Source organism: Sceloporus occidentalis, unplaced genomic scaffold (genome assembly GCF_023333645.1).
Source record: "Sceloporus occidentalis isolate IW3139 unplaced genomic scaffold, rSceOcc1.0.p SCAF_10, whole genome shotgun sequence".
Lineage (NCBI taxonomy): Eukaryota > Metazoa > Chordata > Lepidosauria > Squamata > Phrynosomatidae > Sceloporus > Sceloporus occidentalis.
Window position 1 is genome coordinate 34,276,927 of NW_028316990.1, and position 13,567 is coordinate 34,290,493.

Below are 13,567 nucleotides of genomic sequence, written 5' to 3' on the forward strand. Positions count from 1 at the left end.
TACTTCTGAATTTGGAAGAAGAGCAGCTAAGCTTAATTCCAATTAGGGGAAACAAGCCAAATTCAAATCAGTTTATGAAGCAGAACTTTCTTCATTAATAATAATTAAGATTAACTACAGTTTGGGGCTTAGATGACAAGGCAAGCTGTGGTTGAACTCAAATTAAATGGAAGCTTCCAATCTCCCCTTGCAGTCTTGCAAAAGACTAGGACCGAAGGGCAAGAGTAGACTCATTCTCCTTACACTATATCATAGTTTAGCATTACATCAAAATCAGCCAAATAAGATACTTCATTCTAAGGTTATCAGGTGAACTCAGCTGAACGTGCATTACCATTACAAAGTAGTTTATTTTGAAACATGGGTGACACAGTTTGAAATTGTTTTTAGAGTCAACCAAGCATGGAAATGGTAACATTTCCACTGGCCAGCAGAGCATTTCCCCAATCAGTAAAGAAGTTTTTTTGGAGGTGAGTGGATAGAAAGGTCAGTAAAAACAGCTGAGACAGAATATAGGTGTTCATAAAATAATGAATAGTATGGAGATTTCTGTCTCATACTTATGTAGTTTTCTTAAATATATGAAGAAGGTAACTTACAATCAAGAATCTGATGGAACTGGGGTTCACTGCTATTATGTGATGTTGACTGCTTTTGAAAGGTGTGTATAAGATCACTGGCAAATGCATAGTCTTTAGGGAATAAGGAATTAAAAGTGTGGAAACGTCTTTGATGGAATAAAAAAACACACCACCATGACACTGCAGTGGAACATCTCTCTGTAGGAGGGGTGGAGAAGTATGGACCTCCAGATAGTGTATGACTTCAACTGATGAGCATGGCAACCCAACATCTGGAGCGCCACAACTCACATACCCTTTAAAGGAGTTATCATACAGAACTCTTTACTAAAAAACATGAATAAACATAAAGGCTTCACAGTATTCAAGCAGTAATATGAATATGTCAGCTAAGCTGACCTACAAGAACAACTGTCCTCTTCCTTTCTCAAAACAGAAAAGCTGCAAAACAGAATGAGAGTAACTGCCTTAATTGTAGCATGCTATCACATATACATTTCTTGAACTCTTAAGAAGCTATCCCACTCTTTTTGGAGGTAAGAGACACTGTATTCCTGTATGTTTACATATATTCTATATGTTTGACAGACTCTCTGGTAAGGAATGTTTCAGTCTCCCCATACAACATTCTCATTCTAGATGGCACCTCAAAATCTACTCAGTGGCATGGGTGGCACTGGATTGGATGCAATAATAGCCTGCCTACTTTGAAGTTTGTTTGACACTGCTCACATACTGATCTGTCAAATTCAAGTCTAGACACATCTATTTCCAATGAAGTTCAGGACACCCAACTTGTATTGCAATGATTTCTTCTACCCTGTAAGCTTTATTACTGTAAGGAGACTGAAAATGCCAATGGGTGGCAACTGAAGCTAGGGATCTTGCTCATTTTATCTTTCCCATTGGTTGGATCATGACACACTACTGATATTCACAGACTTGGGTGTCTCTGCTGATCATTACAAAAGGGGTATGTTTTAGTGCCAAATGATGATGAACAGCATTGAAGCTGATCCACATTCTAAACTACTGTAATCAAGCAGTCATCAGGTGAAGACACTTGTTTTAGTCTACACACAAGCTTCCGCCAATTTATAGTACATGCAAAATTTCTGTCTGGGCCTGTTTTCCTCCAAGTGAACTGAACTTCTCTGCAAGATGATTCAGCAGTTACAACTGCAGCTGAGGTGCTGTTTTTTTCCTTGGCCATTTGCCTGAAAACTGCTTGTCTGCAGACAAAAGGAGCGAAGTTAAAACCATCCTCTTCAAAAGGCTGTCTGCCACATTTGTACCTTCGCAAGCAATCTGTGAGGGTGGTGGTTCCTGACATGTGGCTCTCCCCATTGACCACACTGCCATCGCTGCCTGGGCTCAGAGGCCAAAACGGGGTAGAGGAACCTGGCAAGTCCAAACTGATGTCCCAGAACGGATCTATCGTTGTGGAAACACCACTAGGGAGAAAGAGAGAGTGAAAAATACATTCACTTGATTACAAAGCAATTCACTGGTGGAGGGATGATTCACATATTCCCCATCTGAAGGTACCCTGAAATTTTCATTATGCAGCCATGGAGGGGGCGGTCGGTCTGAACAACCTACATATTAATAGCCCCTGAAATTTTCTCATTTTTAAAAGCAATTTTAATACACAACATTTCCACAATCCAATTCTAGCACATATAAATTGAGAAGGAAAACCCTCTCATGGCAGCATTTCCTCCTGAAAGATGTAAGAAACTGGGTGGGGAGACTGGGTATTTCACCTCTAGAGGGTGCTCAGACTACAGAAAACGCCTCAGTGAAAACCAGCTACTGTATTTTACAAGCCATTTTTTAAACATGCTAAAACAGGGCAGAATTTTAGGTGATGTACAACAATATCAACCACTACATTTGACTGGCAATAGGAATCTAATCACTCAAATGATGCTGCCCATTAGGTTTAGTGGTTCAGAATCCACTGAGAGTCTGACAGCTCCAGTTTTCACTTAAAACAAATACATTTCTAGCTCGCAGAGTTGCCAGTGGTAACAGAACAGATTTCCACTATGTCCACAATACCAAACTGTTTACCTACTTCTGGTTACACACTTGCCTGAATATTGTATGCAGCATGCCATAATGGACAGTAGCTAGCAAAAAGGCAATGTAAATAGAACAAGGTTTTCATATTTCAGAACAGCCGATCTAAGATGTTGTAAAGGATAAGAAGTCTCCCCTGCCACAACCCCACCCCAAAATAAAAATTTAAAAACCTATATACAAGAACTGACGTAATTGGCAGCTGAATATTACTTCAATCCCAACTAGATGCACCATACCTGAGGACAGATGGATGGCTTAGAAGGCACAGGGCAAGCTGTGCAGCACATACACATTTCCCTGCTTCCTAGCATTTGCTGCCTGAGGTGGACACCTCCTTCAAATGGTTGGCCTAACTTTGTTTGAAGACCATCACAGATGTATGACATCCATACCAAATATAGTGTAATTAAAAGGCTCACCTAATAACTATTAAAGAAAAAGCAGTGAAAAAACAAAACCGTATCTTCATATTTTGCACCCAGGCAGCTAAATATTAAACTGCTTTTGCAAAATTGTGTTCTATTTTTCTCCTGACTTGGAAATGTTCACTTAATGTGCTTGTTTCAACGTGACATCCTTACTTAAGACTGGAAGAATTTCTGTGATTGCCCTTATCATCCCTCTGTCTTAACCCTTTGAATAAAATATCACCATTTGTATACTTTCAGATTCATGTTGAAGCAATACTTTCAGATTCATGTTGAAGCACTAACATTAAAGCACCAGATATCTGCAGTATGTAAAGAAAACAGAGATCTGGAAATTACCAGATTATAATGATGGTATGGGTAAGTCTCACCAATTTATGGAGTATGTGATCCTATGTCACAGACCCCTAATCATAGTTAAGAGACTGGGACTGCTATGCCCAGATCAGAATGGGGAAAAATGGTGGTTCAAACTACTGCACAGAGGGCCAATTAAAATATATATTTAAAGAACATCAACATGAACATCAAACAATTCTAAGAGGGAGAGGAGATTGAAACCACCCTCCCATCATCTTCGTCATTATCATCACTTTATTTGCATTCTGCCCTTTCCTCAAAATGTGGACTCAAAGCAGCTGACAAGCTTTTTTAAAAAATTAAATATAGTGCTCTTAAAAACAATGCAGCCCTCTTGCAACCCTCTCCTTAGCAGTCTTAGTTTCTAAAAGCCTGTCTGAATAATAAAAAAGTCTTTGCCTGCCAATGGAAGAACAGCAATGAGAGGACCATTTTAGCCTCCCTGGGAAGGGAGCTGCAACCACTGAGAGAGCCTTCTCTCATGTCCCCATAAACTGTACCTGTGAAAATGCTAGGAATGAAAGAAGGGCCCCTCCTGCAGATCTCAGGGACCTGGCAGCCTCATTTGAGGACATTTCATTTGTTAGATATTATGAACCCAAGCTGTATAGAGCTTTATAGATTATAACCAGAACTTTGTATTATGCCTAGAAACAGACTGGCTACTCCACCCACGCAACACACATGTAAGAAAAAAACCACCCTCCTAGCCAATTTTCTGCTTGAAGTTAAACTGAATTATGTACATCAATTTCAGGTTGCCAGTGACTGTGGGTGAAAACTGACCTCAGCCCCAGGCAGAGATACCCACCTTTTCTCCAGCATCCTCAGGCATTGGATAATGTGGGATGAGGAGTGATGGCAAGTTTCTGAAATAAAAAGGTCTCTGTGGGCTGTATGACTAGCTCTCTGTCTCTGTCCCTAGTCTGTTGCCCTCAGGTGGGGGACTGTTCTGTCATCACATTTAAAGCAAAAAACAAACAAACCCATATCCAGTCCCAGTCCGCTTCTGTACATTGTTTGGGAGTGGCACTTAGTCCTTCACTTTGGGCAACCAACTGTCTTTGCTCAGCTCTTTCTAACCAACTCTTACTGTTAAGATTCAAGATTGTCTGCATAGCCAGGTCTCTACTGGAGTCTTCTTCCAAAGTCCTCAGATCAGTTTTGTAGTCTCATGAATCCCAAAATCAAGTGACGAATTCTGTATTTAAAAAACACAATTTTGTCTTTGAAAAACACACGGAAAAAAGGATTTTACTTACTGGCAGACTTGGCAAGTGACATCAGACTGTAGTCCACCTGTGAAGATTTGGTCTATGATGCAGTTACAGTGGTTGGGGTTGTTGGCTTTCTTCCCATTATCGTCACCTGAAAGAAAGAAAATGAAAAGACATCATTTCCAAGCCTCCTAATGTGTATATGCAAAGGTACTAAAAAAGGCTACACACAGCAGAATCTCCACATATGGATAATTCCTCCTTTTTGCTATTGCGCCCTGACAGAATGCAAGGTGTAAGGTATACATTTTGTTTTGTCAAAAGCAAAAGCCCAACCAAGTGATGAAGTTAACTGAATGTTATTTCTTCATCTGCACTGAGCTGAGAGAATCCAGAGCGAAGAGTAAATTAATCCAGAGTGTATTTGGACTGAGCCTATGACATAACTTTGATAGGGTAATATGAACCTGCCTGAGTTTTGACGCCTTCAGAGAAACAGTTTATCTTGGTACCAGAAACCTTACAGGTAATTTCGATTAATTTATATTCTGCCTTTATCCCAAGGCAGCTTACATCAAAACAAATGATACCTAAAGATTTTTGGTGAAGATTTGAGAAGGGGCCTTCTTGGTGGCTGTTCCCATGCTGTGAAACCTCCTTTCGTGGGAGGCTATGCCATCCCTTCTATACTTTCCTTTTGCTGGCAGAAAAAGATTTTTCATTTAGCCAGGATTTGTGCCATAAACGGGTTGCTATGGAAGGGTATTTTAATGTGTCTGTGTGTGTTACACCGTCTGTTCTTTTTATATTTTGGAATGCTTTTAAACTGCTTGGATTCAGTATTTAGTTTTATCATGGTAGCTTGTGTAATTATTTTAAAATTGTTCTTCAGTGTTATAAATTATTGGTTTTAGATCCATTCTACTTTAATTCAAGTTGTAAGCCACCCTGGATCCTGCACTGAGTCAAAAGTAGGCAATAAAATAAAACTATTATTAATTACTGCTAAAATAAACTACTATCCATCAGGAGGATGGCTTTGCTTGATCTATTCCAAGGCTCTCTTCCAGAATAGGCAGCACTGCTAAAGTGGTTAGGAAAATGACTGCTTTAACCCAGTTTAAAAGGGACAGTGAACAATTCATGCAGTTTACAAAAAAATCCAGCCTTTCCAGGCAAAATGTGAGCCTGCCCTTCACTTAAGAAAATTGCACATGCAATCACATGCGCTACACAGATGAAAATGCTGAAGGTAGGCAGAAAAGGAGATATCAGCAACTTTAAATAATTTACCGTTCCGTAGCATAATATGGCTACCCTAACATGACTATAAAGCAAAGTCAAGCTCTACTGTAACAGGCAGCATTACTGTAACCTAGACTCCCTGCTAACTAGTATTGTTAACAAGCTTCAAATCCTGATAAAGCAAGTAAGTTTTCCAACTTTAACAAAGATTAATGTCAGTGTCAATGTCTCTTTAAACAACTCTTAAGCCAGAAGCAGGCAGCAATGTATTAACAATGCCTTTAACTGTAGGTTAGACTAACCAAATTTCCTGCCATTTTAGGATTTTAAGGGTGATTAACAATTTTGGATAAATAGGAACCCCATAAGCTTGAACTGTAACTAATATCTCTGCTGAAATATCCTTAAACCAGTCGTAAAGTAAGTGGGGGAAACAAGCATCTGGTCTTATAAACCACTTACAGTCTCTTTACTCCAGTTCAGAAAGGCTTTCATAAAGGGGTTACAATGCATACTACTGTACACAGAAATAGCTAGCTAAAACCAACAAGGTACTAGATAAAAATATAAACCTATCTTAAACTCAGATTGCCACAGGAACATCCCCTCAAAATATATTATATTAAAAGATATATATATATAAGGGAACTATATCTCAAAACTATTTGAAAACAGCCCAGATCTTACAATAATGTGCAAAAAAATCCAAGTTATTGCAAGGAGTTCCTCACCCTCAAATGGGGTAACTTGTGATGGAAAGATTTAAGGCAACTGGGAGAAGAGTGTTTAACTAATATTTACTGTAACACATTAACATATTTTCAAGGAAAGGTGTTGCCAGCTACAAATAAACTAAAATGCAAATTAGTTCATAAGATGCCAAACTCCTTCAGATTCTCTTGAATTCCAGTCTTTTTAGAAGTGAAATACTAAGCTTGCACAGCATTTCACTAGTAAACAATTGGCCTATCAAAAGAGATTCAAATTTTCAGTCAGACTAAGGGATTTCACTCAACTGTAAAGAACATACAATAGGCTCTCTGTTTTCTCTTAAGGAGCCATGCAAAGTTGCATTATTTCATCAGCTGTGGAGAGGGAGGCACAGACATATATGTACACAATAAGGGATACAAAACTATTACCGTATTGCTTTGATTTCACTTATTTTATAAGATGATTTATAACTGTAAGATCAAATTTTGGGTGCTGCCCATTATTTAAGATGTCAATTCATATGCTTTAGCAAATAGGAAAAGTGTTAATCCTTGCATCTGAAAAGCATTTCTTCCTCTTTAGATTTTGTTATCTTCACAAAGAACAAATGGCCTTTTCACATTTCCACTGGCTTCCAGGTAACATCCCTACAGGAGATGCTTAATAGACAGCCATTTCTGCCCACAGGAGAATAAGATTGTTCCCTTTTCAATTACCCAAGTCAACAAAGCTCGCTGAGGTGGGGGTCTCAAAAGACTATTCTGTAACTTGCTCACAGCAACACAAAAAGGTATTACCCACTCACTGGGCTTCCCATGACACCTGGCAGGAAAACTTGAAATTACCACCTACTTGCATCTGTCAATATGTAAAGCAGCAGCAGGAAAATAAAGGCTGCCTTATGTGGCATTAAGTTCAAGAGATGAGTTGTGCCCAACTGTGAGATCAGAATACGGAGAAACAGAATGGTTCCCATTTGGCAAAGGGGTCTGGCAAAGCTGCATTTTATCTACCTACTTGTTCAACTTGTAAACAGAAAATATCATAGGAAGAACAGGCTTAGACTTAGAAGAAGAAGGAGTGAAGATAGGAGGAAGGAACATCAACATTGTAAGATATGCAGATGGGACATCATACTACTGGAGGAAAACATCACAGACTTGGAACGATTACTAAGGAAAGTTAAAGAAGAAAGTTCAAAAGCTGAACTTACTTACTGCTGAACATAAAAAAAAACAAAAATAATGACCGTGGAGGTTTTACATAAATTCAACCTAGATAATGAAATATCTTGTTTTGGGAGAATATCTTGTGAGAGAAACAAATGTGTTACAGTGCGTCCTCGCCTTACGCGGGGGATCCGTTCCGGATCCCTCCGCGTAAGGCGAATTCCGCCTATGCTCGAGCCCCATTGGAAACAATGGGGCTTGTGCGCGGCGGGGCGGGGCGCAACGGGCGCGCGCCCATTCAATTGAATGGGATGCGCCGCCCCTTCTGCCCGGTGCGCGTGCCGCGGCTTGAGCGCGTACGCTCAAGTCCGCGTATGGCGCGCCCGCGTATGGCGCGGGCGCACTGTACTTAAAAAAAACATTCCAGGAGATAGCCAGCAACAACACTTGATGCATCTGATGAAGTGGATTCTAGTCCACAGAAAGTTATGCCACAATCAGTTTGTGTTTAGTATGTTAAAAGAAGTTTTTGTCCTACTTTGTCCCACCCATAAATACAATTTATTCAGATGAAGCTGTTCAGCCTTATCTAGACTGGCCCTTCCTTTAGATGTGAAACCCGACACAAAAATATCCGTAATATAAACAATTTTTGCCAGCTGGAATTTAAGATAGGATATGCAAGGAGAGTAAAAACAGAAACAGATGAGTCAAGGTATCTCATGCCTTTTAAAAGGGTGTTGACAGTATAATGCTTCTAATATATTGGCAAGAAATAAAAACTGAGTATGGTGAATGCCTCAGTTACTCATTCTTATGTGTGAAGAGACCCTAGAAGACATACATCTCAGCACAAAGCCTTACCTTTGCAGTGTCGATGTAGCACATCTAATGCAGCGATGAGGAACTCATGTGCATCCTGTTGCTCGTACCCTGCTAAATGCCGTGCATGCGTCCATACCAGGTGCAATAACCTATATGGAATGTGAGGAGATCGGTGCCCAGAGTAGAACTGCTTAGGAGATGGGGCAGGGAGAAGGAACAAAACAAGACAGTGAAATGTTTTCCATTTCCTTCAACAACAACAAAAAACACAAAATGCCTTTTTTTAATGTGAACAATGACACAAATCTCAGGTGAGAAATGCTTAACTTTTTAAACCCACTTTCAAAAACTGCTTATGAATCCAACACAATTAATAGATTTGTCCTTTTGTGCCTTCAAACCATTTCCGATTTATAGCGACCATAAGGTAGGGGATTTCCATGGTTGATGAGGATTATAATCTGGGTTTCCTTATGTTCTAGTCCATCACTCACACCACTAATTATTAGCTGACAAAGCTTTTACGTATTAGGGAAAATCAGCCCAATATGCAGAGAGATTGGGCAGCTATCTCCTGTACCAACCCTAAAAAACACAATAACGCAATTCCTCTGAGTTTTTTCAGATTTTGGACCACGAAATCCAGAACACTGCACTCATGATAAAACATGCACATCCTCCTATATCTCTCTGGGGAGTTCTTCTACAATGACCTGGATTCCAGCTCAGTAATATGGTCATATACATAGTCAGTAAACTGCCCAGCCAACTAGTCATTTAGAGAATGGGGGAGAAAAAGGAAGCATCCCTCTTAATTTTCAGATTTGCATGCATATAACATAATGTATATAACCGGGTAGTTCTGCTTGCACAACGCACCACATCTTTGGCTTGAAACTACACTGCAGTAATGCAAGAATGCAGAAATGCCCATTATGTACTAAAGAATCAACAGGCAACTGTCAGATGCCAAAAAGAATGACACTAAGGGACTACAGCCCAGGTTTAGTAATTGAAATCTACTGACACAGCTACCGTGCCAATATATTTCAAGGAGCTGCAGCAATATAACTTTCCTGTTCTGTCATTTCTTGCAATTAGCCCCAGCACTATCCAGTTATTTTACCCACTAACATTTTCCATAATTACTTCACTGCAGCCACTGGATTTCCCCCCCCCCTTTTTTTTTTATTATAGTGTAGTAATTCATTAGGATAAAACAGAATTTTAAGCACAGCTCTCTCAAACTATTGGCTGTTATCATGCAAATGCTCCCAATCATCATGCTTGAAACTGCAGGATCTGTGCAGATGTTATACTGAGCAAAAGTGTTTCTGCATTTCGTTTAAGCTGTTCCCCTGTCGCCAAAGGACCTTAGCACGGGTGCAATTCTGAATGTGGTTTATTTCAGCAGAGAAGAAAAAGCGAAGAGGCAAAACTGACCCTTGAAGGATAGCATTGATCCTGCCTTTTGATGTGAAAAAGGCAAGATAATACTAGAGTAAGAAAGGTAACAGAGAGAGTGGGAAGGTGACTCAAAAAACCCAAGTAAGATATACATGTAGCTCATGTAAACAGCTATACTGAGGAAGCTTATAATCAGCAGTATAGTTAACTGCACATAGGTAAGTTAAAAATTCTGAAGCTTTCTCATAGTATAAACTACAGAGGACAGTATGCTTAGCAGATAAAGACTTTTAGTTATGTCTGATTTCTAATCTCTGCATATCCTTGGGTCAAAGCTTCATTTTAACATTCACTGGGTGGTTTTATTATCTTTTGGTAAACACCAAGCTAGAAATGAAGACTGGATAAAGAGGAAACATTTCCTTCTAAGCCTCCCTAATCTAGGACATTATGGCTGGTGCACACATAGTGGTGCTGCTCTCATAGCTGCACTTAAAAGGCTGGTGCTGCTCTCATAGCTGCAGTTAAAAGGCTGTTGGAGGAAATGCAATGAAGTTAGGAGAGTAGACTGCCCTCTTCTTCCTCCTCAGCCATGGTTAAGCAATACATCTGGGTAAGAACTCTGGTTAAGCAGTGAGCTTGATCCACCTTAGCTGTATCCATTTATCCTTTCCCTGTGGTTAAGGATGGAGAGAGGGCAAAGGGAGAGCAATCTTATGGCTGGCTCCTGGTTTCTTAAACGTGATTAAAACATCTATTGTATCTGTTCTACCCTGTTCAGATTAGATAATTCTCCATTTTATGCACACAAGCAGAGGGCAAAAAGGACAGCTAGTCCAAAGTTGTAAACTGTCCTGTCTGTGTCTTAGGCCTGTTACAGACAGCCAAAATAAAGCTGCTTCGAGTCACAGTGGAGGTATAGTGTTTCAATGATGCATGCGTCCTAAGAGTCCAGAAGCCACACCAAAGCCACACTCCAGTCCTTAGGGATGGAGCGTGGCTTTGGTGCGACTTCTGGACTCTTAAGACGCATGCATCATTGAAACACCATACCTCCACTGTGACTCGAAGCAGCTTTATTTTGGCTGTCTGTAACACGCCTTAGTATAAGTACTGTGAATATGGAAGGTCTTGTTGTGGAACAACAATTTGGACTAACTGTCCTTCTTGCCCTCTGTTTGTGTGCATACAAGGAAGGAGAATTATCTTCCACTATTCAACTTTGTCCTCTTACTCCACCTGCTATCACAAAGCCCCTCATGCAATTTCATTGCTGTGCATGAGCAATAAGCTGAAATGCAATTTCATAAGTAAACTAAGATCCCTTTGGAAATATTGCATTTAAATAATTTTACTTAGTGAGCCGTAGCTATAGGCAAAAGGACATACTTTAATTCATCCCAATTGAACAGATTCTACAATACTTTAATTGCACAGACTTGGGTCCCATCTCCAAGATACCTCATTATGTATATATATGCAATTACAGGTATCACAAAATCCCCAAAAATCCAAAATCCAAAATGTTTCTGGTCCCAACCATTTCGTATAAGAGAGATTCAACATGTACTTCAAAATTCCTAAGGCATTCTTTAGTCTTTAGATGGGTTTATCTTACCCATCACCTACCTACATGTACAGCCTTACAAATATATCCACCATTATTTGTTAAAGGAAATAGGCTTAAATATCCATTCAATAAATAAATAAAAAAATTTTAGTGTCATTAAACAGTAACTTTAAATAGACTAAAGTATATATCCCAAAAAAAAAATTTGGGTCATTACATAGTAACTTTTTTAGAGCCAACAGCATACAACAAGAGTTTGATGCAATACAGTGGCACTCCTACACAAAATAGGTAATGCTAATGTGCAGTGGTAAGCCTCATTATTTTCAGTGTGAAATCCTGAAATATGTCACCTGGGAAAGAACAATCCTACAGCTATTTTCCTAAAGGGCTTGAGTTTCATAATAACGTCCTGTTCTTTCCTTCCCAGGCAAAAGGAATTTAGGTCTACAATTCATGCAAGATGTTGACAATAAATTCATTCTCCTTTGGTGTTAACTAATGGGTTGTATGAATGATGGAATAGAACACCAATATTTTTTCTGTGCAAAATGTGGGGGTTCAGCTATGGACAAGGGGTTCACAAGGAGTCTGTAAATTGTAAATAAGTATCCATTTCAAAGGTTTCCACTTCTTGTGTGGGCTAACAATGGCTTGGAATTGTAATCTGAAAATTGTAGTCACGATCACCATGTCCAGATGGTGCTGTGCTATGAACATAGGGATGAAATCATGAAGGTGAGTTCTGAAGAGACAAAAAACATGGAAGGAGAACAGCACCTCCAAACTACAGTTATGGGTAATGGGAAAGGGTGACTCACCTCCTGAAAAAGCGTAGACATTTCACAGACCAGACATGAGCTGGGGCTTTGCATTTCACATTTGTGTCTGTCAGAGAGGAAGAAATCTCGCAGTAGTGGAGTGTGGGTAAGTGCTTGGACAATACAGTTCATAAAACATGTGTTCCCAAGGTTGATGAGCCCTCTTAGACCTATCAAAAACAAACAAACACAGAAAGCAGGCCAAGTCAGTTTTACAGAACTGCAGCTCCCTTCAATGAACTTTGCTGCAACCATCACATCCAGCACACAAAGTTGTAAACAGTACAATTCTTCTACTGAGACAGATTACATTGCTCCAATACAGTCAGAGGAGTTGCCTTTTCCACAGGGACTGGTTCAAGTTTTGTTTTCTTCTAAAGAGAATTTTTACTTTTTTAAAAATTAAACCTCTGAGATACAGCAAGAAAGACACCAATATAAAATAGTTTATAGACACACAAAGACAGAGGGATAAAATGTATTCAAATACTATGGAGGCTGAACTTATGATTATTATTGTTAAGCTTTATTTATATAGTGCTATAAATTTACACATATATATTTCCACAGTATTCTGAAGCCGTTGATCTAACCTAAAAGCAACTTGTCTTGTTAAAACTGCACTGATGAAGAAAAGTAATTTGCTTTCTTCACCTCTTACTGTGAAACAATGATGTCCCTCATAAACAAAGTGCTTTCAGTATTACAACTCTTTAAACGTTTGTCACTTAGACGAAGCTACGAATAGCTGAAATACAGACCACCTGTTTTCACACACTGCCTAGGTGAAGAACCACAGGTCACCGTTAGATTGAAGCTTCATAAGAACTTCTCCATAACTGAATTCAGTCCTTTGACCAAAGGGAGGTCTCCACCCATGGTTTAGGGGCTGGTGGTCACATACACTACCAAAGACACAAGAGAGCAACGGCACTATGGCTTGATGGTCTCCAAACTTGGGTCCTCAGACATTGTTAGATACAACTCATAATACCATTGGTCACTGGTTATAAAGTCTAGCAATAATGGGTTTTGTGGCCCAGCATCATTTGGAGGTTAAGAATTGGTGTTGTATGGCACGCCTCTGATCATAATTTTATTGCTATTCATAACTTACATTTCCATCAACAGAAATCAATGCA

The 13,567-nt window shown here is 39.5% G+C and overlaps 1 protein-coding gene across 7 annotated transcripts in view; it reads right to left on the reverse strand.

Moving 5' to 3' along the window:
* The window catches only part of LOC149306432 (ubiquitin carboxyl-terminal hydrolase 22-A-like), an 84,068-nt gene that overhangs the window by 10,613 nt on the left and 59,888 nt on the right, over positions 1-13,567 (reverse strand). For all 7 annotated transcript variants that reach the window (XM_089540820.1, XM_089540823.1, XM_089540819.1 and 4 more), the window contains 4 exons: positions 12,426-12,595; positions 8,667-8,814; positions 4,720-4,825; positions 1,877-2,035 (listed from right to left, as the gene is read on the reverse strand). In XM_089540820.1, the coding sequence (XP_089396946.1) occupies positions 1,877-2,035; positions 4,720-4,825; positions 8,667-8,814; positions 12,426-12,595 (583 nt within the window). The remainder of the gene's footprint in view (positions 1-1,876; positions 2,036-4,719; positions 4,826-8,666; positions 8,815-12,425; positions 12,596-13,567) is intronic.